General features: G+C 43.7%; 1 protein-coding gene across 6 annotated transcripts in view; it reads left to right on the forward strand.

The window, feature by feature from the left end:
• Nucleotides 1-27,591, forward strand: part of eva1c (eva-1 homolog C (C. elegans)) — a 169,873-nt gene that overhangs the window by 128,678 nt on the left and 13,604 nt on the right. For 5 of the 6 annotated variants that reach the window (XM_070893746.1, XM_070893744.1, XM_070893748.1 and 2 more), the window contains exon 6: nucleotides 22,186-22,329. The exons of the other annotated variant lie outside the window; for it this stretch is intronic. In XM_070893746.1, coding sequence (XP_070749847.1) covers nucleotides 22,186-22,329 — 144 coding nt within the window. The remainder of the gene's footprint in view (nucleotides 1-22,185; nucleotides 22,330-27,591) is intronic. 6 annotated transcript variants of the gene reach the window in all.

The following is a 27,591-nucleotide window of genomic DNA, read 5'->3' on the forward strand; positions in this document are numbered from 1 at the left end:
ACTATGTTGTCTTTTCCAATCCAGACATACAAAGAAAATATCACAAAAAAAACCTGTCACAATGTTTTTGAAAGGATCCTACTGTTTCTTTATAAAAGCAAGGAAATTGAAGCTATATCCTGCTGTCTTTACTCTCCTTTTACAATTGGCTGTCACTCACCCCAGTACACAGCTTTCACTTCTCTCTGAAATGCCAGCAGTTCAGTACACTTGGAATTTGGTGCTGATAAGCACGTTACTAATATCTTTGTAACTGACAGGAAAACATTTGTTTACACAAAATGTTTCCGCCACTAATTGAAATCTCAAGAAGAATGTTCTCCATAATAAGTTGAAAATGGGCGCATTAGAAAATTGTTTTTTAGAAGACAACTTTAAAAGGATATGCATTTGCCAATTTATTTAATGTAATATATATACGGCACTACTGGTTTAGACCTCACCCTGGTGAGGTCGGGGGAAAGGAGCAACAAGAGTTTGTAGAGCGGTATGATTGGGGCCCAGGAGAGGCGTGATTTCGGGGCTCAGCAGAGGTGAGGGTCCAGGGCAGCTCGGGCCAGCCCACACTGCGATATGTATGTGCATTAGGTCCATGCAGCAGAGCTGGTCTCCAGTCATCTTGGTCAACCCTTGCCACAGGACGAAGACCGAGCTCTGTCAAGCCTGTGTGGTGACTGGTGTGCAACGGTCACCACACGTTAAAAAAATCCACGCACAGGCATCGTCCACCCTTCAACATGTAGTTCGGGACCTGGAATATCAGGTCCTTCTTTGAAACACCTGTGAACTCATCCCTTTTTGGTGTGGAAGCAAGTCATCCTCGATACGAGGGACCGCCTAAGAGAGAAGAGAGACAGGTTTAGAAGAATTTGGACTGGCCAAATCATTTAGCTTAAACCCTGGATAGGAAATAAGATAAACGTTGGCATCCAATCTTGCTTACTGTACTTTTCCATTATTTAATTATAGAAAATACACAGTAGAGTGTAGAACTAATGTCATATACAGTAAGGAATTTAGTTTTGCTTGTTATCATTGTGTTCCAAGCAAATTACGAAATATTCCATTTAGGCATTAAAATGGCAGTGACAAGTGAATTCCTGAGTGCAAAATAAATGTTATCAAAGAACCACAAAGCCTAACGATTTTTTTTTTAAAACTGGTGCGCAGTTCAATAGCAAAACTTTACAATTGTCCAAATAAAGTGGGATGGTAGTTTTAGCAATAAAGCATCAAACTTCTAACTAGTCTCACCCCAGTCCAAGTGGCAGGGGCCAACACACAAACTACCCACATTTTACATTACAGTGAAAGTGCAAGCAATAGAAATGTCATGCAGGTGTAATGAGAGGCAATGTTTAGGGCTCAGTCACATGGGGGGGTGTTGGGGGGGCGGGTGGAGGGCAGATAGGGGAGAGGGAGCATTACTTTGCAGCTACCTTTGCTATATCAGACCTGTGAGTGGCTAATGCTGACACTGGTTGCTGAAATGTGAAAATATTTCAATCTCCAGTATCAGCATCTCTGGCCAGAAATTCATTAGCAATGAGTGGGTGAAAAAGATTTCACTTCCTTCTATCTCTTTCAAACTTCCTAAATATGTATATACATCAATTTATTATAAAACACTGTGCTTTTGTACTCTCACTCTCATATTAAACAACGGGGAAATTTTGTGATCAAATAAAAGCTTGAGTAAATTGACTCATACCATGCTCCCAACAAGGAGCAGTTCTTGACTGTTTGAGGCTATTACATTAGCCCAGATTAACCTGGGGATTTGCGTCATTATAATGGCACTTCTCTGAGACTCTAAATGCTCAAAAGAAAGAAAATTATGGAGTAAGTGACTTGCGCATTAATTATTGTCACACCAAATTTACCTGGAACTTTTGTGTCACTTTGCGATTACTGTACCATCACCAAGAACAGAAGGTACTTATCATAGCTCTTCCCCCGTTGAAATCCATGGCGATCGCAATTTTCCAGCTTTTTAACCAGTTTTCATGCCGCTGCCTCTTACACTTAAAATAATGGTCTTTGTGGCCTGGAAATGGTGTGATTTATTGCTCCAAGATTGTCATGGAAAAGGGAGAGCCCAAATCAAATCAATCTCAAATGAAGAGTCTCACCTGAATTATCAGAAGAACTGCAGCTGCAACAATTATTATCTACAGTCCGATGTTTCTTGACAAATAAACGCCATAAATTGTGGCCTCTTTGGGTGCATACGATGAGCACATGCGCCTGAAGAGGCCTTGCAAGTTCCAGGGTTTAGGTGCGCAAAGCATTTGCGCCTAATCCCAGCACTTACGATCTTTTGACAGATCGCGCGCCTCCCTGGGAGATCTTCGCAGGCAGAGATTTGGGCTATTTGCCCAACTCCTGCCCAGTGAATGTCCTTAAAACTCTTATGCCTGGTAAAAGCAGGCGAAGGCTTGCTTTTAAATAATAATAATAACTTTTATTTATATAGCGCCTTTAAAGTGGTAAAACGTCCCAAGGCGCTTCACAAAAGTGTTACAAGACAGAACAGTTAAATTTGACACTGAGCCACAAAAGAAGAAATTAAGGCAGTTGACCAAAAGCTTGTTTAAAGAGATAGGTTTTAAGAAGTGTCTTAAAGGAGGAAAGAGAGGTGGAGAGGTTTAGGGAGGAAGTTTAAGAGCTTAGGGCCCAAACAACTGAAGGCACGTCCACCAATGATTGAGCAGTTATAATGAGGGATGTTCAAGAGGCCAGAATTTGAAGAGCGGAGACATCTTGTGGGGTTGTGATGTTGAAAAAGATTACAGAGATAGGGAGGGGCAAGGCCATGGAGTGATTTGTAAACAAGAATGAGAATTTTGAAATCGAGGCATTGTTTAACTGGGAACCAATGTAGGTCAGAAAGCATAGGGGTGATCTTGACTTGGTGCGAGTTAGTACACGGGCTGCTGAGATTTGGATGACCTCAAGTTTACGTAGTGTGGAATGTGGGAGGCTGGCCAGGAGTGAGTTGGAATAGTCAAGTCTAGAGGTTACAAAGGCATGAATGAGGGTTTCAGCAGCAGAAGAGCTGAGGCGGGGTGGAGGCGGGCAATGTTGCGGAGGTGGATAAAGGCAGTCTTAGTTATGCCGCGGATATGTGGCTGGAAACTCATTTCAGGGCCAAATATGACACCTAGGTTGCGAACAGTCTTGTTTACCCTCAGATTGACGCTCGGGAGAGGGATGGAGTCAGCAGTTTGTGGCAGGGACCAAAGATAATGGCTTCGGTCTTCCTAATATTTAATTGGAGAAAATTTCTGTTCATCCAGTACTGGGTGTCGGACAAGCAATCTGACAACTTAGCTACCAAGCAGGGATCGAGAGAGGTGGTGGAGAGGTATTAGCTGGGTGTTGTAAGTGTACATGTGGAAACTGACTCCATGTTTTTGGATGATATCGCCAAGGGGCAGCATATAGATGAGAAATAAGAGGGGGCCAAGGACAGATCCTTGGGGGACACCAAAGGTAGCGATGCGGGAGTGGGAAGAGAAGCCATTGCAGGAGATTTTCTGGCTACGATTAGATAGATAAGAATGGAACCAGACGAGTGCAGTCCCACCCAGCTGGACATTGGTGGAGAGGCGTTAGAGGAGGATGGAGTGGTCAACTGTGTCAAAGGGTGCAGACAGGTCCGGAAGGACGAAGAGGGATAGTTTACCTTTGTCACAGTCACAAAGGATGTAATTTGTGACTTTAATATGAGCAGTTTCAGTACTGTGGCAGGTGCGAAAACCAGATTGAAGGGATTCAAAGATTGAATTCATGGAAAGATGGTTACGGATTTGGGAGGCAACAACACGTCCAAATACTTTGGACAGGAAAGGGAGGTTGGAGATAGGGTGATAGCTACAAGCAAAGTGGAGTCAAGGGTTGGTTTTTTGAGGAAAGCGATGATGACGGCAGATTTAAAGGAGGGGAAGAGTACCTGAGGATAGAGAACCATTAACAATGTCAGCTAACGTGGGAGCCAAAAAAGGAAGTTGGGTGATCAGCAGTTTAGTGGGAATAGGGTCAAGAGAGCAGGAAGTGGGTCTCATGAACAAGATGAGTTTTACCAGCATAAGAAATTTAAATGACAGAAAAATGTAATTTCTCACTAATTTTTATATTAAAAGCCCTGTCCCTTAAAGGAAGTTTAGTTTTAACCCTATTAAAACATATTATTAAAAATTTCAAAAATATAAAAAATGTTCTAAAACATTTAATTTAATTACATTTCAATTAATTTTAAATATGTAAGGTGTTTTTTTATTTATATATTGTGTTCCTGTGTTTTTGAGGGTTTTCTCATTGATATTAATAGGAGCTCCTTACAAACTGAACTCACCATTACGATCAGTGAGAATACTCCATGTTCATTGGTGGTCCAGGCCCACATGATCCCACGATGCCCATACGCTCCTGGGATGTGTGGGCCTCTGCGCTGGGCTGCGCATCTAGGCCTTGGAGCGGTAGTGTTCGTTCCTTCGGCACCACCAGGTACTTTCATTAAAAAAAATGTTGGTTGGCGACATCGAAGCCTCTGACTGCAATTTCTGGTATATATTTATCAGAATTCAATTGGTGTATAATGGATAGCGTTATCCGGTAGTCATGCATATGCAGCAATTACATACATCCTCAGTTATACAAAGTTCTGACCATGTATTAGGAATACATTAGCGTTGCTCAGCCCTGCTAATTTTGCTAATTTTGTAAATTACCCTTAAATCACATCCAATTTATCTTGGCTAGTTGATTAATGAGTTGATAACTATGTTTTAGTGCACAATGTAAAATCCATAATATGTACTGTCTAATCAATTGATAGTTGTCAGCAGTGCATGAAAAATAACAACCTGATTCTTCTAATGATCCCTTACTAGGAATTGACATCACTGTCTTGGCAGTCAGGTACATGGAGACCAGCCTGGTTATCTGCCTTCCCTCTCTTCTGAAATCTATGCATTTCCATGTGGCATGGAAGTATCAACTAAAATCACAGTAAATAAGAATTGGGCTTCATTGTGCTGATCCATTTTTTGAACGCTTCTACATTTTATTTGCTTTACAGAATTAGAACGTTTTAATCTTTTTTAAAAAATCTGTAAAAAAAAACAATTCCTATGTTACCTCGAATCACAGGACTCATTGTCACCAAGTTAACTTGCAGCATTTTACCTCCATGATAAAGTAATCACACCGTTAGTGGCGGGATCAATACATCAGTGCTTGCATTTGCAGTGTCACTGCCATGCTCGGTGTGACATCTCTAATGCAGGAAAATATGGAGGAAGTTACCAACAGTGAGATTGGCGTGCTAGATGGTGATATTTGGGTGTATGTCATCGATCTTGCCATTGCAGGTAAATCTGGGCCACTCTCCAATTCTTTAAGCAAGCCGTCCCACTGAGAGAGTTTTTTTTCAGGTTTTAACTAGGATCCTTACCACCAGATGGTTCAATTTCTATTCCGATCTGTGGGGTGATTTCTTCAAAAAGTTGTCGTGACATCATAAATAAATGCAGGAGATTTTCCTCTGATTGGTATTTCTGTCAAAATCATAAGCATGTTATTTTTCTCTAAGAATACAGACCAGAGGAAATCTTCTGCATTTGTTTATGATGCAACTGCAAGGAGAAACGAGAGGGAAGCTTCCTCACTGATAACTTTCAGTACATTTTCAGTCACATTTCGTACCTTTTCTTTTTAGGTCTTTCTGTTCCACAAATCATTCCACACCCAAAGGTAGATAAACAACATTCACCTAACCTACTGAAAATGCTGATTTTAATCTAGATTGTTGCTGGTGGGTAACCGCAGTCTGGATATCTTTTCCTCTTAACATTTCCCTCCTTCCTTGTGGGGAACATAAGAAGACAAGAAATAGATGCAGGAGTAGGCAGTACGGGCCCTGATGCCTGCTCCACCATTCAATATGGCTGATCTTCAACCTCAACTCCACTTTTCAGCCCTAACCCCTTGGTTCTCTTCGTGTCTAAAAATCGATCAATCTCAGTCTTGAATATACTCAACAACTGAGCATCCACAGCCCTCTGAGGTAGAGAATTCAAAAAATTTCAACTCTGCGTGGAAATTTCTCCTCATCTCAGTCTTAAATGGCCAACCCCTTATCCTGAGATTATGAATCTTAGTTCTCGACTCTCCAGCCAGGGGAAACAGCCTCTCTGCATCTACCCTCTCAAGCCCTCTAAGAATTTTATATGTTTCAATGAGATCACCTCTCATTCTTCTAAACTCTGGAGAATAAAGGCCCATTCTACTCAATCTCGCCTCATAGGAATCAATCTAATGGGGAGATATTTCTTCTCCATATAGCATGTTGTCCTACCATCTCAGCCCAGGTAGCCAACTCACCACATGGAGAATCAAGGCCATGAATTCATGTACTACTACATCAAATATAGAATTGATGTCATACAACATCATACTAGCAGCTGCCAAAACCTCATGACATTTTTGAAATTGTGCAAAGATTTTGGTTAGATATGTGTTCAAACTAGTCATTTCCTCACATAACAAGTGTACAGTATTGGTTATACCATCAGTACGAAAACCCAGATGAGGAGGCCAAAAATCGACAGTGCGAGGGGCGGGGGAGATGAATATATTCTGTCATGGGGGAATGCACTGCCCCGACTACCTCTGCCACTGAGCCCACCAAAGTTTGCGGGGTCTCCTGTTTTACATCCCACTGTAAACAGGCCACATCACTGGGATGCATTTGGAGTATGGAAGCTCTTCACGAATTGGTGGTTTCCATGTTGTGGGTGAGTCCTCCCTCAGAAAGAACTCCGATTGTAAGGCTTTGGATTTCATTTAAATAAAATATTTTCTTTTAATAGGATCCAGGCACGACTCTGAAGGTGAGGCCCACTTCTGTTCTTTGACTAGCTAGTACGCCTGATGCTGATGAAATGCTTGTTCTCTGTGATGTAGGGAGTCCCTGGCCCCACCCCTCCTGTGTCTGTGGACTTGTTTGGGGTGGGACGGCAATCCACCTCCAACAGGACATCCAGGAAATTCCTATGTAAGGCTGGGACCTTGCATATCTGAATCCCAGCCAATGATGCAGTCGTTCCAGCACATTTCCGCTGGAGTTATGGTGGGTCAGCACTGAAAGAACTGCAGATGTTCAGTCCCGAAGTATTTTTCCAAAGGCAATAAGGGAAGTATTAGAGGTGGATCATCGAAGGTCACCGTTAGACATCAACCCAGATCAAGAGTGACACTGGGCAGTAATTAATCTTATTCACGTACATTACTTTTTTCTTTTCTTTATCAGTAAGTAACATTTAGCTTTGTTGTTGCTAATTCAAGTTTATTTAGGGGTTAAGTCATGGCAGGAGAGCTCGGACACATGTTATGCTCCTCCTGTACTATGTGGGAAGTCAGGGACGCCTCCGGTGTCCCTGACGACTAGGTGTACGGGAAGTGTATCCACCTCCAGCTCCTGACGGACCGCATTGTGGCACTGGAGCTGCGGGTGGATGAACTCTGCAGCATCCACGATGCTAGGAATCACGTGAACAGCACGTTTAGTGAGTTGGTCTCACTGCAGGTAAAGGGTACACAGCCAGATAGGGAATGGAAGACCAACAGCAAGAGCAGTGCAAGGAAGGTAGTGTAGGGGTCCCCTGCGGTCATCCCCCTGCAAAACAGATACACTGCTTTGAGTACTGTTGAGGAGGATGACTCATCAGGGGAGAGCAGCAGCAGCCAAGTTCATGGCACCGTGGCTGGCTCTGCTGCACAGGAGGGCAGGAAAAAGAGTGGGTGAGCTATAGTGATAGGGGATTCAATTGTAAGGGGAATAGGTAGACGTTTCTGCGGCCGCAACCGAGACTCCAGGATGGTATGTTGCCTCCCTGGTGCAAGGGTCAAGGATGTCTCGGAGCATGTGCAGGACATTCTGAAAAGGGAGGGTGAACAGCCAGTTGTTGTGGTACATATAGGTACCAACGATATAGGTAAAAAAACGGGATGAGGTCCTACTAGACGAATTTAGGGAGCTAGGAGTTAAATTAAAAAGTAGGACCTCAAAAGTAGTAATCTCAGGATGGCTACCAGTGCCACGTGCTAGTCAGAGTAGGAATCGCAGGATAGCTCAGATGAATACGTGGCTTGAGCAGTGGTGCAGAAGGCAGGGATTCAAATTCCTGGGACATTGGAACCGGTTCTGGGGGAGGTGGGACCAGTACAAACCGGGTGGTCTGCACCTGGGCAGGACCAGAACCAATGTCCGAGGGAGAGTGTTTGCTAGTGCTGTTTGGGAGGAGTTAAACTAATATGACAGGGGGATGGGAACCAATGCAGGGAGACAGAGGGCAATAAAATGGAGACAAAAGCAAAAGATAGAAAGGAGAATAAGTGGAGGGCAGAGAAACCCAAGGCAAAAAACAAAAAGGGCCAATTTACAGCAGAATTCTAAAGGGTGTTAAAAAGACAAGCCTGAAGGCTCTGTGCCTCAATGCGAAGAGTATTCGGAATAAGGTGGACGAATTAACTGCGCAGATAGCAGTTAACGGATACGATGTGATTGGCATCACGGAGACATGGCTCCAGGGTGACCAAGGCTGGGAACTCAACATCCAAGGGTATTCAGCATTTAGGAAGGATAGACAGAAAGGAAAAGGAGGCGGGGTGGCATTGCTGGTTAAAGAGGAAATTAATGCAATTGTAAGGAAGGACATTAGCTTGGATGATGTGGAATCGGTTTGGGTGGAGCTACGGAATACCAAAGGGCAGAAAATGCTAGTGGGAGTTGTGTACAGGCAACCAAATAGTAATAGTAAAGAGGTTGGGGACAGCATCAAACAAGAAATAAGGGATGTGTGCAATAAAGGTACAGCAGTAATCATGGGCGACTTTAATCTACATGTAGATTGGTCTAACCTAACTGGTAGAAATGCGGTGGAGGAGGATTTCCTGGAGTGTATTAGGGATGGTTTTCGAGACCAATATGTCGAGGAACCAACCAGAGAGCTGGCCATCCGAGACTGGGTGATGTGTAATGAGAAGGGACTAATTAGCAATCTTGTTGTGTGAGGCCCCTTGGGGAAGAGTGACCATAATATGGTAGAATTCTTTATTAAGATGGAGAGTGACAAAGTTAATTCAGAAACTAGGGTCCTGAACTTAAGAATAGGTAACTTTGATGGTATGAGGCGCGAATTGGCTAGATTAGATTGGCAAATGATACTTAAAGGGTTGATGGTAGATAGGCAATGGCAAACCTTTAAAGATCATATGGACGAACTTCAACAATTGTACATCCCTGTCTGGAGTAAAAATAAAACGGGGAAGGTGGCTCAACCGTGGCTAACAAGGGAAATTAAGGATAGTGTTAAATCCAAGGAAGAGGCATACAAATCAGCCAGAAAAAGCAGCAAACCGGAGGACTGGGAGAAATTCAGAATACAGCAGAGGAGGACAAAGGGTTTAATTAAGAGGGGGAAAATAGAGTACGAGAGGAAGCTTGCCGGAAACATAAAAAAATGACTGCAAAAGCTTCTATAGATATGGGAAGAGAAAAAGATTAGTAAAGACACACGTAGGGCCCTTGCAGTCAGATGCGGGTGAATTTATAATGAGGAACAAAGAAATGGCAGACCAATTGAACAAGTACTTTGGTTTTGTCTTCACAAAGGAAGACACAAATAACCTTCCAGATGTACGAGGGGACCGAAGGTCTAGTGAGAAGGAGGAACTGAAGATTATCCTTAATAGGCAGGAAATTGTGTTAGGGAAATTGACGGGATTGAAGGCTGATAAATCCCCAGGGCTTAATAGTCTACATCCCAGAGTACTTAAGGAAGTGGCCCTCGAAATAGTGGATGCATTGCTGGTAATTTTCCAACAGTCTATCTACTCTGGATCAGTTCCTGTGGACTGGAGGGTTGCTAATGGAACAGCACTTTTTAAAAAAGGAGGGAGAGAGAAAACGGGTAATTATAGACCGGTTAGCCTGACATCAGTGGTGGGGAAAATGTTGGAATCAATCATTAAGGATGAAATAGCAACACATTTGGAAAGCAATGATAGGATTAGTCCAAGTCAGCATGGATTTATGAAGGGGAAATCATGCTTGACAAATTTTCTGGAACTTTTTGAGTGTAAAGTCCTGTCCCTGCAGTACAGATTCACACGCGGCACATACTGAAGTCAAGGTCACTCAGGACCTGCACCTTTATTACACAGCTCTCGAATGCCACACTTGCCTGAGACCTGTCCTTATATACCTGTCTGGGACAGTATCCAGTGTCTCCTGAGAGTGCACCCCTGGTGGTAAGGTAAGCTTGTGGTTACAGGTCATCTCTAGTTACAGTCATGTAAAACGCACCCGACACCCCGTACGCTGACGCATCACATGTAAGAACTAGCTTTTTACTTGGATCAAAAAAAGCCAAAACACTGTTGGAACACAGAAGGTTGCGTGCGTTGTTGAAGGCACGTTCCTGGGCGTACGCCCAAAACCAATCGCACCCCTTTCTGAGTAGTGCGTGGAGAGGCTCCAGCAACGTGCTTAAGTTCTGCATAAAGTTCCCAAAGTAATTGAGTAGCCCGAGAAAGGCGCGCAGTTCTGAGACATTCTGGGGCCTGGGTGCCAGGTGAATTGCTTCTGTTTTGAACTCTGTTGGGCGGATTCCATCAGCGGCAATCCTTCTGCCCAAAAATTCAACCTCGGGCGCGAGAAACAGGCACTTGGATTTCTTAACTCTTAGGCCTACCCGATCCAACCGCTTTATTATTTCCTCCAAATTGCGGAAATGGGAGTCGGTGTCCCTGCCCGTGATAAGTATGTTGTCTTGAAATACAACCGTCCCCGGATGGACTTGAGCAGACTCTCCATGTTGCGCTGGAATATAGCAGCTGCCGACCTGATGCCGAATGGGCATCGATTGTACATGAAAAGGCCTCGATGTGTGTTGATGGTGGTGAGTAGCTTGGATTCCTCGGTCAATTCTTGCGTCATATACGCAGATGTGAGATCTAGTTTTGAGAAAAGTTTTCCTCCAGCCAATGTGGGAAATAAGTCCTCCGCTCTGGGCAGTGGGTACTGGTCCTGTAGGGAGACTCTGTTTATGGTAGATTTGTAGTTCCCACAGATTCGTACGGATCCATCAGGCTTCATGACTGGGACGATGGGACTTGCCCAGTCGCTAAATTCCACGGGTGAGATAATGCCTTCCCGCAGAAGCCTGTCCAGTTCATGTTCAATCTTTTCCCTCATCATATAGGGCATAGCTCTAGCCTTGTGATGGACCGGTCTAGCATCCTGTGTGATGTAGATTTTGACTTTAGCCCCTTTGAAGGTGCCCACACCTGGCTGAAAGAGATGTTCAAATCGAAGTAAAACTGTTGAGCAGGAGGTCCGTTCCTCTGACAACATGGCGTGAACATCATCCCATTTCCAGTTTAGTTTTGCCAGCTAGCTTCTCCCCAGCAGTGCTGGGAGATCTCCGGGGACAATCCACAGGGGAAGTCGGTTCACTGTCCCTTTGTGTGTGACTGAGAGCATGGAGCTGCCGAGGACTGGGACAATTTATTTGGTATAGGTCTTTAGTTTGGTGTCGACCCTTGTGAGTTTTGGTCTGTCTCTTTTGTGCGGCCACAGCTGTTCAAATTGTTGAGCGCTCATGAGAGATTGACTCGCTCCCGTATCCAGCTCCATGTTGACGGGTATCCCGTTGAATAGGACCCTCATCATTATTGGAGGCGTCTTGTTATCGGAGCAGTGGCCATTGATCGTGTTGACCCGATGTAAATCGGTGTCCCGGGTACTGTCCCCACCGTCTTCTGGTCCACTTTCCGACCCTTCCGATTCGTATACCAGCCGAGCTGCCGTTTTTCTGCACATGCGGGCCAGATGCCCTGTATAGTCGCAGTTTCTGCAAACAGCATGCTGAAATCGACACCCCCTTGAGGAGTGCCTTCCCCCACATCACCAGCACAGACCGTTTCCATTGTTTCCAAAGGATGATCTGCGTCTGGCTGATCTCTCTTGAGCTTCTCTCAGTTTGTAGTTGATTGCTCGCATTGTGGGTTGATGAGGTGTGAACGGCCGTTCATGTGGCCCTTGATGGCTTCTGGCGCCACTGCATGCTGTTGAGGGCCTGCTCTCCTGCCTTTGTCTGTGTGTGGGGGTAGCAACTTGTTTCACACTGTGAACCCCTTGTTCCGATGTTTCGTTAGTTGTCATACCCGCAGTGTAGATCAAACTCGTCTCCTCTTCTCCTACCAGGAATGTCTGTGCAACCAGTGCTGCTGCCTCTAGGGTAAGGCTCTTGGTCTCTATGAACTTTCGGAATATGCCTGTGTGGCCTATTCCTTCAATAAAAAAGTGTCTCAGTACTTCTCTCCTTAGTTCATCAGAGAACTCACATAAGCTAGCCAACCTCCGAAGTTCCGCCACGAAGTCAGGTATGCTCTGGCCCACACAACGTCTGTAGTTGTAGAACCTGTGTCTGGCCATGTGTAGGCTGCCCGCTGGCTTCAGTTGGTCTCTTACCAGTGTGCTCAACTCTTCAAACGACTTACTTGCTAGCTTCTCGGGTGCCAGCAAGTCCTTCATTGAGGCGTATGTTTTCGAGCCACAGTTGGTCAAGAGATGGGCTCTTTTGTCTGCCTTATCATCGCCTAACCAGTCTTTGGTTACAAAGCTTTGCTGGAGCCATTCTATGAAGTCCTCCCCAATTATCTCCAGCATTGTATTTTTCATCTGAGCCATTGGTCGCCATTCTGTGGATTCTGTAATCCTGTAACTCGTCGCCACTGTAAAGTCCTGTCCATGCAGTACAGATACACACCAGGCACATACTGAAGTCAAGGTCACTCAGGACCTGCACCTTTATTACACAGCTCTCAAATGCCACACTTGCCTGAGACCTGTCCATATAAACCTGTCTTGGACGGGTATCCAGTGTCTCCTGCAAGTGCACCCCTAGTGGAAAGGTAAGCTTGTGGTTACAGGTCATCTCTAGTTACAGTCATGTACAGCATGGTAAGATACAGTTATGTACAGTAATGTGAGATACATGACATTGAGGATGTAACCAGTAGAGTGGACAGGGGAGAACCAGTGGATGTGGTGCATTTGGACTTTCAAAAGGCTTTTGACAAGGTCCCACACAAGAGATTGGTGTGCAAAATCAAAGCACATGGTACTGGGGGTAATGTACTGACGTGGATAGAGAACCGGTTGGCAGACAGGAAGCAGAGAGTCGGGATTAACGGGTCCTTTTCAGAATGGCAGGCAGTGACTAGTGGAGTGCCGCAGGGCTCAGTGCTGGGACCCCAGCTCTTTACAATATATATTAATGATTTAGATGATGGAATTGAGTTAATATCTCCAAGTTTGCAGATTACACTAAACTGGGTGGCGTTGTGAGCTGTGAGGAGGACGCTAAGAGGCTGCAGGGTGATTTGGACAGGTTAGGCGAGTGGGCAAATACATGGCAGATGCGGTATATTGTGGATAAATGTGAGGTTATCCACTTTGGGGGCAAAAACACGAAGGCAGAATATTATCTGAATGGCAGCAGATTAGGAAAAGGGGAGGTGCAGCGAGACCTGGGTGTCATGGTTCCTCAGTCATTGAAGGTTGGCATGCAGGTACAGCAGGTGGTGAAGAAGGCAAATGGTATGTTGGTCTTCATAGCAAGGGGATTTGAGTACAGGAGCAGGGAAGTCTTACTGCAGTTGTACAGGGCCTTGGTGAGGCCCCACCTGGAATATTGTGTTCAGTTTTGGTCTCCTAATTTGAGGAAGGACATTCTTGCTATTGAGGGAGTGCAGCGAAGGTTCACCAGACTGATTCATGGGATGGCTGAACTGATATATGAGAGACTGGATCAACTGGGCCTTTATACATTGGAGTTTAGATGGATGAGAGGGGATCTCATAGAAACATATAAGATTCTGACTGGATTGGACAGGTTAGATGCAGAAAGAATGTTTCCGATGTTGGGGAAGTCCAGAACCAGGGGACACAGTCTTACAATAAGGGGCAGGCTATTTAGGACTGAAATGAGGAGAAATTTCTTCACTCAGAGAGTTGTTAACCTGTGGAATTCCCTGCTGCAGCGAGTTGTTGATGCCAGTTCATTGGATATATTCAAGAGGGAGTTAGATATGGTCCTTGCGGATAAAGGGATCAAAGGGTATGGAGAGAAAGCAGGAAAAGGGGTACTGAAGGAATGATCAGCCATGATCTTATTGAATGGTGGTGCAGGCTCGAAGGGCCGGATGGCCTATTCCTGGACCTTTTTTCTATGTTTCTATGTTTCTATGTGTACTGAAATCCTGCCTGGAGAAAATTCTTCGATGATGCCTCTTATAAATATTGCTTACTGATTCAAATAACTGTTTCATTTACACAACAGGATACTAGCTGTGGGCTTGATTATTGGACTTAATTACACATTTTAACAATATTTCAGAATTTTGCAATTTTAAAAATAATGTTCAATTTAATGAATATGCAGTAGAATCTGATTTAATTTACTTAGTTCAGTTGGTAAGGCTTACACAGCTCCCACCACATCAGGAAACCAGTAAGCTACTGGCAACTATAATGAAATTGATTAAAAAAGATATCTTATTCTCTCACTGTAGGGCCACATGAAGGTGTTAACCAGTATTCATGATGAGGTGCAGCGAATATGATTTATATCATGATTGGGCTTAGAAAAAGTCTAGCTACCAGTATCCAAATGATATTCAAATATTTAATGTTACCAAAAAGCTAATGGGACAATCAATTTTTTTAATCAACATGAAGTTTTGAAAAGTTTGCTTTGCATTGGTTGCAGTTATACTGCAGCTGATAGAAAGCAGTGTGAGACTCCCTGCTCCAAGTGGTCTCACACCGCTTGTTGATCTGAAATAGACTGAGTCTGCTGTAGCTAGACCTCAGATTTGGTGCCAATTTATGGGCAGCAGCATGAGTGGGATATAAATAGATACTTCCCACAATTCATCACTGTGTAATATGTGTTTATCGTACATTAGAGCAATTTAAAGACCTAGTTTCAAGAAAGTTTTATGAACTAGCCACGGAACTATGTAATAGCCACAGAACTATGTAATTGTGAAGCCAGATGGCCTTCAGTGTAAGCTGCCAAGAGAGCCAAGGATTCCAGGATATTTCCAGAGAATTCCGAATGGTCGGTAAATTTTCCTAAACCCTTCAAAGATAAAGATATTTCCGTTGAAATTTAGGTTTGGTCGGAATGGTAATCTGGATATGGGTTTAGTAACTCCAGGAGAGGAATTCAGGATCATTGCAACAACTATGTGATTTTTTGTTGTTGTGGCGCTGAAGTATTACTGCCAATGTCAAAATGATAACGTGAAAACCTTCACCTTGGTTAGAAGCCAGATCTGATAGATTTTTGATGAATTCTTGAGGAAATGGCAGCTTTTAATTAACAAAGTGATGGAAAATCTGATGTGCCTTCAGGCAGAAAAAGATCTCTAACTTGTTTGCTTCTGTTTCCGGACAATGGATTTCAGGGTCAAGTCTAATCTGAAGTATAGATTCAGTCTAGCATTAAGAAGAGTGGAAAGTATTGTGATTGTAGAGATGACAGAACTTTGAAGCTTTGTATTTATTGTAAACAAATTGACAGTCGGATTGGATGTTGTGCTGATTTAACATTACAAAAATGCCTAAACCAGTTAAAACTACACTTGTCCTCTTGTTAACAAATACAGCAGGGAAATGATGTACTCATAATACATTCAAGATGTTTTTCAAAAAGCTTCCTTTATTTATAATAACCTCAAACATTAAACTTAGGCAGCAACCTATAGGCAGGAAAAATCGAGTAATACTGCAAGGTCCACTGCTGAAATATAATGGAGCATTGATAATCCATGCTTAGCAAAACTCTAGCTGCCGGTATCCAAATGTTTTAATGTTACCAATAAGCTAATAGGACAATCAGTTTTTTTTTAAATCATCGTGAAGTTTTTAAAAGTTTGCTTTGCCTTTGTTGCAGTTATACTGCAGCTATTGCAAAGCTGATGCTGTATGTCTCCCTGCTCAAAGTGGTCTTATACAACATGTGTTGAGCTGAAATCGACTGAGACTGCATTTTTCAAAAAATTGATTTCTCACTATTCCTTCAAGCAATTCCTTTGCCAATCTATGGATATCACCACACTGTGTGCTATTCTCCAACCAACACTGGGGGTTGTTGATGGGGAGGTGGTGGAAGACTTGCTCTGAGGTACCTGCCTACTGTCTGAGTGTTGCAAATCAATCTACATTTGAATTCTCCCGTCCTATACTGACCTCTGCTCTGTGCCTCTCAAATAACGTACCAAATCTAGGGACCAAAACTGGTGAATGCCCTGCCCGCCCAAGTGCCGCTCAAAGGTTCGGCGATGGCCGCCGAGGTACCTGACGGTTCTTTGGGCGGGATATTCATCAACAAGGTTCCTTGAAGGTCAGCGGGCGGCAAATGAGGGACTTATGCCGCCAATCTGGCGGCAGCCGGCGGGAGCTCCCAATCTCGGTGGCAAAGGAGCTTGCCAATTTGAAACAAAAACCTACTTGAATTGGCACAAAATCTGCAATATTACTGACCAGTAATAATACAGCAAATTTGAGTTGTGAAATGTACTGAGGAGTTGGCCCAATTCCCATAAGTTGCACTCTCGGGGCCCGAAATTGATTAACTCACTGCCCACTGTTACCGACATTCCTCTGGAAGATCCGCCCAGTGCCACTTTCGATGTGGCCTGGAGTGGGCGGAAGGAGAGAGCCACCGGAAAGCGCCGGCTGACTTCAGCGGATGGCTGAGTGGCGCAACTGACCTCCCGCCCGGCAAGCTCCCATATTCATGCGGGTGGGAGTCGGCGGGAGTCGGTGCTAGAATGGCGGTGGACCGCTGGCAGAAGGCTGGTCTGTCCCCAACGGTCAGTATGAAGATCCTGAAAAAAAGGTTGGTAAACAGTTTTTTTTTTCCACAGCGACTTACCTCAATGTGGTCCCCTGAAGGTCTTCCGATGTGTTTTTTTTCCTGCTGATTTTTCTTTGTAGATCTTCAATCCTCCGTGGGCCCATCTCCATCCTCGACGGCACTTGGGTGGCAAGCTCCTTTGCCACCGAGATTGGGAGCTCCCGCCGGCTGCCGCCCAGATTGGCGGCATAAGTCCCTCATTTGCCGCCCGCTGACCTTCGAGGAACCTTGATTGATGAATATCCCGCCCAAAGAACCGTCAGGTACCTCGGCGGCCATCGGCGGACCTTTGAGCGGCACTTGGGCGGGCAGGGCATTCACCAGTTTCGGGCCCTAGATTTGGTACGTTATTTGAGAGGCACAGAGCAGAGGTCAGTATAGGACGGGAGAATTCAAATGTAGATTGATTTGCAACACTCGGACAGTAGGCAGGTACCTCAGAGCAAGTCTTCCACTGCCTCCCCATCACCAACCCCCAGTGTTGGTTGGAGAATAGCACACAGTGTGGTGATATCCATAGATTGGCAAAGGAATTGCTTGAAGGAATAGTGAGAAATCAATTTTTTGAAAAATGCAAAGGAGGAAAAAATTACATGTTTGGAGAGGATTAAAGGATGATACAAGTTAGATCATTTTTATTAGAATTTATGACAGGAATTGGATGCCACAGTTTGTCAGAAGTCCGAATAAAACAATTCACTGTAATCATGTGTTTCAAATAGTGAATTATTCTCTGAATTTACAGTGGATGATATTTTTCCTTTATGTCTGTATGTAATGAAGGTTGAATTTTAATATTGAACGCACCAAATATTATGAAGATTTCCTTTTAAATAATAGTCTATTGATGTAGCAGATTGTTGTTTCAAGAGGCAATGTCACACTGTGGGGGTAATGTGGCTTTACACCCACAATTCTTCACATGGCCCTGAGAATTCCTGATCTTGGGGCAAGTAGCAGTGTTGGTTAGGAAAAGGGAAATTTTAAACTCTAAAAGTCATCTTAAAAGACAATTTGAAATATGTAAAATATTTTTTCTAAGGAAAGACTTACCTTTATATAGCACCGGATATTGCAAAGCACTTTACAGCCAATGAAGTACTTTTGAAGTGTACTCACTGTTGTAATGTGGGAACATAAAAAGGAAAAGAGTGGCTAAAGTAAATGTTGGTCCCCTAGAGGATGAGACTGGGGAATTAATAATGGGGAACAAGGAAATGGCAGAGACGTGAACAAATATTTTGTATCGGTCTTCATGGTGGAAGAAACTAAAAACATCCCAATAATGGATAATCAAGTGGCTATAGGGAGGGAGGAATTTAATATGATCATTTTCACTAATGAAGTAGTACTTGGTAAAATAATGGGACTAAAGGTGGACAAATCCCCTGGACCTGATGGCTTACATCCTTGGGTCTTAAAAGAAGTGGCTGCAGAGATAGTGGATGCATTGGTTGTAATCTACCAAAATTCCCTGGATTCTGGGGAGGTCCCAGCAGATTGCAAAACCACAAATGTAACACCCCTATTTAAAAAAGGAAGCAGACAGAAAGCAGGAAACTACAGACCAGTTAGCCTAACATCTGTCATTGGGAAAATGTTGGAGTCCATTATTAAGGAAGCAGCGGGACATTTGGAAAAACATAATTCAATCAAGCACAGACAGCATGGTTTTATAAAAGTGAAATCATGTTTGACAAATTTGCTGAAGTTCTTTGAGGATGTAATGAGCAGAGTGGATAAGGGGCAACCAGTGGATGTGGTGTATTTGGATTTCCAGAAGGCATTCGATAAGGTGCCACATAAAAGGTTACTCACAAGATAAAAGTTCATGGATTGGAGGTAATATATTAGCATGGATAGAGGATTGGCTAACTAACAGAAAACAGAGAGTTGGGATAAATGGGTCATTTTCTGGTTGGCAGACAGTGACTAATGGGGTACCGCAGGGATCGGTGCTGGGTCCTCAACTATTTACAATCTATATTAATGACTTGAAGGAAGGGATGCTGATGATACAAAGATGGGTGGGAAAACAAATTGTGAGGAGGACACAAATAAATCTGCAAAGGGATATAAACAGGCTAAGTGAGTGAGTAAAAATTTGCCAGATGGAGTATAATGTGGGAAAATGTGAGGTTATCCACTTTGATAGACAAAATAGAAATGCAAATTATAATTTAAATGAAGAAAAATTGCAAAGTGCTGCAGTACAGAGGTCCTTGTGCATGAAACACGAAAAGTTAGTATGCAGGTACAACAAGTAATTAGGAAGGCAAATGGAATGTTGGCCTTTATTGCAAGGGGGATAGAGTATAAAAGCAGAGAGTCCTGCTACAACTGTACAGGGTATTGGTAAGGCCACACCTAGAGTACTGCGTACAGTTTTGGTCTCCATATTTAAGGAAGGATATACTGGCATTGGAGGCTGTTTGGAGAAGGTTCACTAGGTTGATTCCGGAGATGAGGGGGTTGACATGAAGATAGGTTGAATAGGTTGGGACTATACACATTGGAATTCAGAAGAATGAGAGGTGATCTTATCAAAACATATAAGATAATGAGCGGGCTCGACAAGGTAGATGCAGAGAGGATATTTCCACATAGGGGAAACTAAAACTCTGGGACATAGTCTTAGAATAAGGGGCCGCACATTTAAAACTGAAATGAAGAGGAATTTCTTCTCTCGGAGGGTTGTAAATCTATTTAATTCTCTGCCGCAGAGAGCTGTGGAGGCTGGGTCATTGAATATATTTAAGGCGGAGATAGACAGACTTTTGAGCGATAAGGGAACAAAGGGTTAAGGGGAGCGGACAGGGAAGTGGAGCTGAGTCCATGATCAGATCAGCCCCGATTAAATGGCGACGCAAGCTCGAGGGGCAAGGTGGCCTACTTCTGTTCCTATTTCTTATGTTCTTATGCAACATGGCTGCCAAGTTGCGCACAGCAGGCTCCCACAAATAGCAATTTCATAATGACTAGATAATCTATTTTTGTTATGTTGATTGAGGGATAAATATTGACTAGAACACCGGGGATAACTCCCCTGCTCTTCTTCAAAACAGTGCCATGAGTTCTTTTACATCCACCTAAGAGAGCAGATGGGGCCTTGGTTTAATGTCTCCTCTGAAAGACCACACCTCCGACAGTGGAGCACCCCCTCAGCACTGGAGTGTCTAGATTAACATGCTCAAGTTCCTGGAGTGGGAATTGAACTCTCAACCTTCTGGCTCAGGCAAGGGTGCGACCCACTGAGCACGGCTGACACTTTAACCCCAGGTACAAAAGTCTTGAAAATATGAAGATATAGTCAGAAATGTGACTAGTTTTTACTTTTTTCCCTCTCTGGATAGGGGTGACGTTGGTATGTCTGCTTCCATTGCCCATTCCTAGTTATGCCATTTCAGAGAGCATTAAGAATCAACTATATAGTCAGATTAAATAGGGATGTCATAGTCCCTTCTCTGAAGGACATTAATAAAACTGTTCAGTTTTTATGACAAAATGAAAACTTGCATGGTTTTTCCTAATACTAGCACATAAATTACCAAATTTATTGGTTGCATGGTGTGATTTAAACTCATAGGGGGGAGTTTTCCAGTGATCAGCTGGCGTAATCGGTGATGGGTCGGGTGGTAAGTTTTTTTTTACAGCGGGCTGGGACCGGGGTGTCAACCAGCCAACAACTTCTCTAAAATTCAATTGCAATACATATTCAGAATGCTGCAAGACTTTACACAAGTTTCCATCATTACCTCTCCCACCATTGACAGACCGCTTCTATCATCTCTACTTCACCTGTTACCAATTTCATAAGCATCAGTGCACTTCATACGCTCTCACCTTGGTCCACTACGATCAGCCCCAACACCAGCATCACCAGGCACACCAGCAGCACCAACCACAACACCAATCTTCTCCGCAATCAACTGATGCTACACAGGACACAGTGCCTGACCACATTGCTGCCCGGTACGCTAGGGATGGCCTCACCATAGTCAGATTTACTTCACTTGATGTTGTACACCCTGGCTGCCACATGATGTGCCAGGTTGGCACCACCCCACATCAACACCATAAAGCATCCCTACAATGCCTAAGCCATTCCTTTCACACTCATCAGCATTGCGGGGGGTACCGTTATGTCTCACCTTTCACTGCAACTCACTAAGCCACTTCCAAAGGTGGAGACAAATCTATCCAAGAACGCAAAGTGTTGAAAATAAAGATTTCAATTTTTGACACCACATTAACAGAAACTTCACATGAACATTGGCTAAAATACACAAGAGCCTACACTTGTGTGTTATTAGTTGGTATGATTGCGCTAGGATGAGGATGAGTGTGAAGGGTGGCTAGTGAGATAGGGAAGTGATGATGTAGAGAAAGAGAGGGATAGGTGGAGGTGCAAGGTAAGTTGGTGTAAGTAAGGACGTGCCGGAGAAGGATAGGGAAGGCAGAGTGATGGGGATATAATGAGTGGCACAGCAGGATGTGGTTGAATGTGGCTTGGCAGTAACATTTTGTGATCTACTGACATCATTGAAAGATTTATGCCACTGCACCTAGGTCTTCCTGCTTGTGCCCTCCTTTCCAATGTGCAACATGGCTGCATTGGTCTTCTGGGGAGGTCTCTTCCACCCATTGGAAGGGAAGAGAACCTCCCTATGTGCTGTGATTCCCTCCTTATGCAAATGGAGGAAGTCATGGGAGAACCTGGGTGCAGCCCTGCAGCTAAATGCAGTGCTTGACGGTGTTTGCAGCACTTCAGTGCTGTAGAACACCGACAGCACAACTGTCAAAATCAATTTGTGCACGAGCCCTTTAAGGAAAACCTGCTGATGAAGTGTCATCAAATAACAGATCAGCCATATTATTAAATGGCGGAGCAGGCTCGAGTGGCAATAGGGCCTACTCCTGCTCCTATTTCTTATGTTCTTATGTTCTAATATAACATCATCAGACCCACTTCCTTCAATTGGCCAGGAAACCCACTGGACGGGCTTAACAAGCCCAATCAGGGAACAGTCATTTTACACAACGGGCTGGAGCCAGCAGCAAGGCCAGGGCCCGCCACCGATGTCGATCTCCTCGGACCCGCATCGGCTCATAAAATCCAACCCCTAACTTCTAGGTTCTATTAATGGTTAATGTGTTAATTTGTATCTTTTTCCCTGTGTTGCAGAATGTTTATCCCACACTGTCCTGGAAATTGTATCTACAAGTTGTTATGGTAAACAAAGCTGTAAAATGATGGTCAACAACCACTATTTTGGAGACCCTTGTTTTCCTGGAATGCAGAAGTATCTCAGTGTCATCTATGTATGTGGTAAGGATAAATCATTTCAACAGTAAAATATTTATTTTCAGAGAGAAATGATTTGATCTTTTCAGAAGAATTTTCCTTATTTTTCCTTTAATGACATACCAGAGCTTTTATCACAACCATCAAAACTGAAACCCATCTCACCCCATGCTTTTCAATATGTTCCAGCCCATCCACAAATACATCTTCTTTTGAAACTATTGCTGCCTGAAAAATAAATGAATCTATCTTAGTAACCTAGAAACATAGAAAATAGGTGCAGGAGTAGACCCTTCGGCCCTTCGAGCCTGCACCACCATTCAATAAGATCATGGCTGATCATTCACCTCAGTACCCCTTTCCTGCTTTGTTTCCATACCCCTTGATCCCTTTAGCCGTAAGGGACATATCTAACTCCCTCTTGAATATATCCAATGAACTGGCATCAACAATTCTCTGCGGTAGGGAATTCCACAGATTAACAACTCTCTGAGTGAAGAAGTTTTTCCTCATCTCAGTCCTAAATGGCTTATCCTTATCCTTAGACTGTGTCCCTTGGTTCTGGACTTCCACAACATCGGGAACATTCTTCCTGCATCTAACCTGTCCAGTCCCGTCAGAATTTTATATGTTTCTATGAGATCACCTCTCATCCTTCTAAACTCCAGTGAATACAGGCCCAGTCGATCCAGTCTCTCCTCATATGTCAGTCCTGCCATCCCATGAATTAGTCTGGTGAACCTCCGCTGCACTCCCTCAATAGCAAAAACGTCCTTCCTCAGATTAGGAGACCAAAACTGAACACGAAGGCTCTGTACAACTGCAGTAAGACCTCCCTGCTCCTATACTCAAAATCCCTAGCTATTAAGGCCAACATGCCATTTGCCTTCTTCACCGCCTGCTGCACCTGCATGCCAACCTTCAATGACTGATGAACCATGACACCCAGGTCTCGTTGCACCTCCCCTTTTCCTAATCTGCCTCCATTCAGATAATATTCAGCCTTCATATTTTTGCCACCAAAGTGGATAACCTCACATTCATCCATGTTATTCTGCATCTGCCATGCGTTTGCCCACTCACCTAACCTGTCCAAGTCAACCAGCAGCTTCTTAGAGTCCTCCTCACAGCTCACACCGCCACCCAGCTTAGTGTCATTCGCAAACTTGGAGATATTATACTCAATTCCTTCATCAAAATGATTAATGTATATTGTAAATAGCTGGGGTCCCAGCACTGAGCCCTGCGGCACCTCACTAGTCACTGCCTGCCATTCTGAAAAGGATGTGTTTATCCCAACTCTCTGCTTCCTGTCTGCCAACCAGTTCACTATCCACAATACGAAGTGCTTTAATTTTGCATACCAATTTCTTGTGTGGGACCTTGTCAAAAGTCTTTTGAAAGTCCAAATACACCACATCCACTGGTTCTTCCTTGTCCACTCTACTAGTTACATCCTCAAAAAATTCCAGAAGATTTGTCAAGCATGATTTCCCTTTCATAAATCCATGTTGACTTGGACCGATCTGTCACTGCTTTCCAAATGCGCTGTTATTTCATCTTTAATAATTGATTCCAACATTTTCCCCACTACTGACTAACTGGTCTATAATTACCTGTTTTCTCTCTCCCTCCTTTTTTAAAAAGTGGTGTTATATTAGCTACCCTCCAGTCCATAGGAACTGATCCAGAGTCGATAGACTGTTGGAAAATGATCACCAATGCATCCACTATTTCTAGGGCCACTTCCTTCAGTACTCTGGGATGCAGACTATCAGGCCCCAGGATTTATCGGCCTTCAATCCCATCAATTTCCCTAACACAATTTCCCGCCTAATAAGGATATCATTCAGTTACTTCTTCTCGGTCCCCTATTACTTCCGGAAGGTTATTTCTTTCTTCCTTCATGAAAACAGAACCAAAGTATTTGTTCAACTGGTCTGCCATTTCTTTGTTCCCAATTATAAATTCACCTGAATCTGACTGCAAATCACTATGTTTGTTTTCACTAATCTTTTTCTCTTCACATATCTTTAGAAGCTTTTGCAGTCAGTTTTTATGTTCCCGGCAAGCTTCCTCTCATACTCCATTTCCCCCCTCCTAATTAAACCCTTTGTTATCCTCTGCTGAATTCTAAATTTGGTTTGATGCTTTTTCTGGCCAATTTATATGCCTCTTCCTTGGATTTAACACTATCCTTAATTTCCCTTGTTAGCCACGGTTGAGCCACCTTCCCCGTTTTATTTTTACTCCAGACAGGGATGTACAATTGTTGAAGTTCATCCATGTGATCTTTAAATGTTTGCCATTGCATATCCACTGTCAACCCTTTTAAGTATCATTTGCCAGTCTATTCTAGCCAATTCATGTCTCATACCATCGAAGTTACCTTTCCTTAAGTTCAGGATCCTAGTCTCTGAATTAACTGTGTCACTCTCCATCTTAATAAAGAATTCGACCATATTATGGTCACTCTTCCCCAAGGGACCTTGCACAACAAGATTGCTAATTATTCCTTTCTCATTACACATCACCCAGTCTAGGATGGCCAGCCCTCTTGACATATTGGTCCAGAAAACCATCTCTCATACACTCCAGGAAATCCTCCTCCACCGTATTGCTACCAGTTTGGTTAGCCCAATCAATATGTAGATTGAAGTCACCCATGATAACTGCTGTACCTTTATTGCATGCATCCCTAATTTCTTGTTTGATGCTGTCCCCAACCTCACTACTACTGTTTGGTGGCCTCTACACAACTTCCACTAGCGTTTTCTGCCCTTTGGTATTCCGTAGCTCCACCCATATCGATTCCACATCATCCAAGCTAATGTCCTTCCTTACTATTGCGTTAATTTCCTCTTTAACCAGCAACACTACCCTTTTCCTTTCTGTCTATCCTTCCTGAATGTTGAATACCCCTGGATGTTGAGTTCCCAGTCTTGGTCACCCTGGAGCCATGTCTCCGTGATGCCAATTATATCATATTCATTAATTGCTGCCTGTACAGTTAATTCGTCCACCTTATTATGAATACTCCTCGCTTTGAGGCATAGAGCCTTCAGGCTTGTCTCTTTATCACATTTTCTTATTGACTAACAGTGACAACATCAGAAATCTTGGTAGATAATAATTGCATGTGCTTCCACAGTCACGATTTTAACCCTACTCGCTCAACAGAAACCTGGCAGTTAAAATCACCCTGGCTCTTGCCTGTCTGAAAACCGCCATGATTGCAACATCTGCAATTTTAACCTGCTCTCCTGAACAGGCAGCAAGGACACGCACCCGGAGCCAACAGAGTTCTTCTTTATGTATACATGTTGCGGCCCGATGACATCATTGAGACCCGACTGTAATTTTAACTTGGGTCTGAGTAGGGAATCCACCTGGAGTTAAAATCGGGGCCATTTGTTTCAAGGGGGAAGAAAGTACAGTTGCAAGTCTCCCTTGGTAACGCCCCCACCCCCTCTCTCTAATCACTTTACTAAAAATGAAGGACAAAACTCCATTTGAATTTTTTTTACCTATTAATGGCAACCTATTTGAGAGGTTTTTTTCTCGCAATTCAGTGTAGAAGGTCACAGGTTCAGGCCTACAATTTCCCACCCCAGCGGATTCCTGATCTTAGCCAGCAGTGATAGCTTTGATGTCATGATTCCTGTGTGATGCCTGATAAGAAAAGTATAGTAATTTTGATGCAGGATCTCACAGGGCACAGAGGGCGAATCACAGAGGAATTCTATGGCTGGAATTCCAACAGCTTTCCGCCTTGTTTTTCGGCGGTATTTCCTCGTTTTGGGTGGAGAACAACCCGGTGGGAATTTCATCGAAGTGTTCCGCCGGAGGTTTTAAAATACCGCTGTGGAGCGGACCACCGGCGTGCAACATTGGAAAAACTGCTTCCGCCCGAGTTTGGTGGTAGTGCAGATCTGTAGTTGTGGGGCGGGGGGGGGGGAAACGCCCAGGAGAAAGCAGTGGGAGCAGCCCTTCGATCGGCGGTAGGAATGAAACCCTGCAAAAAAAGTTAAGTTAAAGTTTAAAAAATATATATTTTGCAGCGATTCACTGGAAAAGGGTCTTGTGAATGTTTTCCGATTTTTGTTTTTGTTTTTTGCAAAAATATTTTTTGTGTTGTCCCCCCTCCCTAGGCCCAACTCGTAGCCTCAGACTAAGTTTGACGAGGATCGCGTTTTCCACTGAGAATCCACATACAACGCCGATTTTTCCCGCCGGGCGGATTTTTTCCCCCATTTTCTGATTAATTTTCCGCCGTTCTTAACAGTAGAATCATAGCGGTTTTTTTTGGCGGTAAACCATTGGTGGCAGTTTTTGATCAAATTGCAGCCCATATCTTTTCCATATACTATTAAAGTGTTCATATCTGCTTGTTAATACTTTCTATCAATCCCAGTTTGTGTTGTCATTATTGTGAGCAAAGATGTATGACTTTCTTTGCTGCAAAACTATAATTCATTTTTCTCTATACTGAGATAAATATGAGATCCTAGATACTCATCATCATAGGTAATCCTTCGAAACGAGGATGATTTGCTTCCACACCAAAAAGAGATGAATTCACAGGTGTTTCAATGAAGAACCTAATATTCCAGATCCCGAACTATATCTTGAAGGGTGGAAGATGCCTGTGCGGGGATTTTTTTAACATGTGGTGGCCGTTGCACACCAGCCACTACACAGACTTGACAGAGCTAGATCTTGGTCCAGTGGCAAGGATTAACCAAGACGACTGGAGACCAGCTCTGCTGCATGGGCCTAATGTGCACACATATCGCAGTCTGCCCCTGGGCCCTCGGCTCTGCTGGGCCCCGAACGAGATACTAGATGTAGACTGATTATACAATGTGGTTCAAATGAAAGATAGATTTATATAGTAAGTAAGTTTCCATGCCACTGGAATTTACTCACAAGGGACATGGGCAATAACACTGTTGTGTATCAGAATGAGAATATGCTCCCAATTTGTTCAGAAGTAGTACATAGTGGGTGAATATCATTTTGAATGACAAGGGAGTCCAGGGTTATCGGGAGCGGGCAGGGAAGTGGAGTTGAGGCCAAGATCAGATCAGCCATGATCTTATTGAATGGCGGAGCAGGCTCGAGTGGCCAAATGGCCGCCTACTGCTCCTATTTCTTATGTTCTTATGTTCTCTGCCAGCCCGTTTGCACTTAAAGACAGGTTGATAGTGGGACAACAATCGCACAGGACACTGAAGCGTCGAGTTACTGCTTGTTGGCCGCCTGTTCCAATTTTCAGGTGAACCT

Source organism: Pristiophorus japonicus, chromosome 11, assembly GCF_044704955.1.
Source record: "Pristiophorus japonicus isolate sPriJap1 chromosome 11, sPriJap1.hap1, whole genome shotgun sequence".
Classification (NCBI taxonomy): Eukaryota; Metazoa; Chordata; class Chondrichthyes; family Pristiophoridae; genus Pristiophorus; species Pristiophorus japonicus.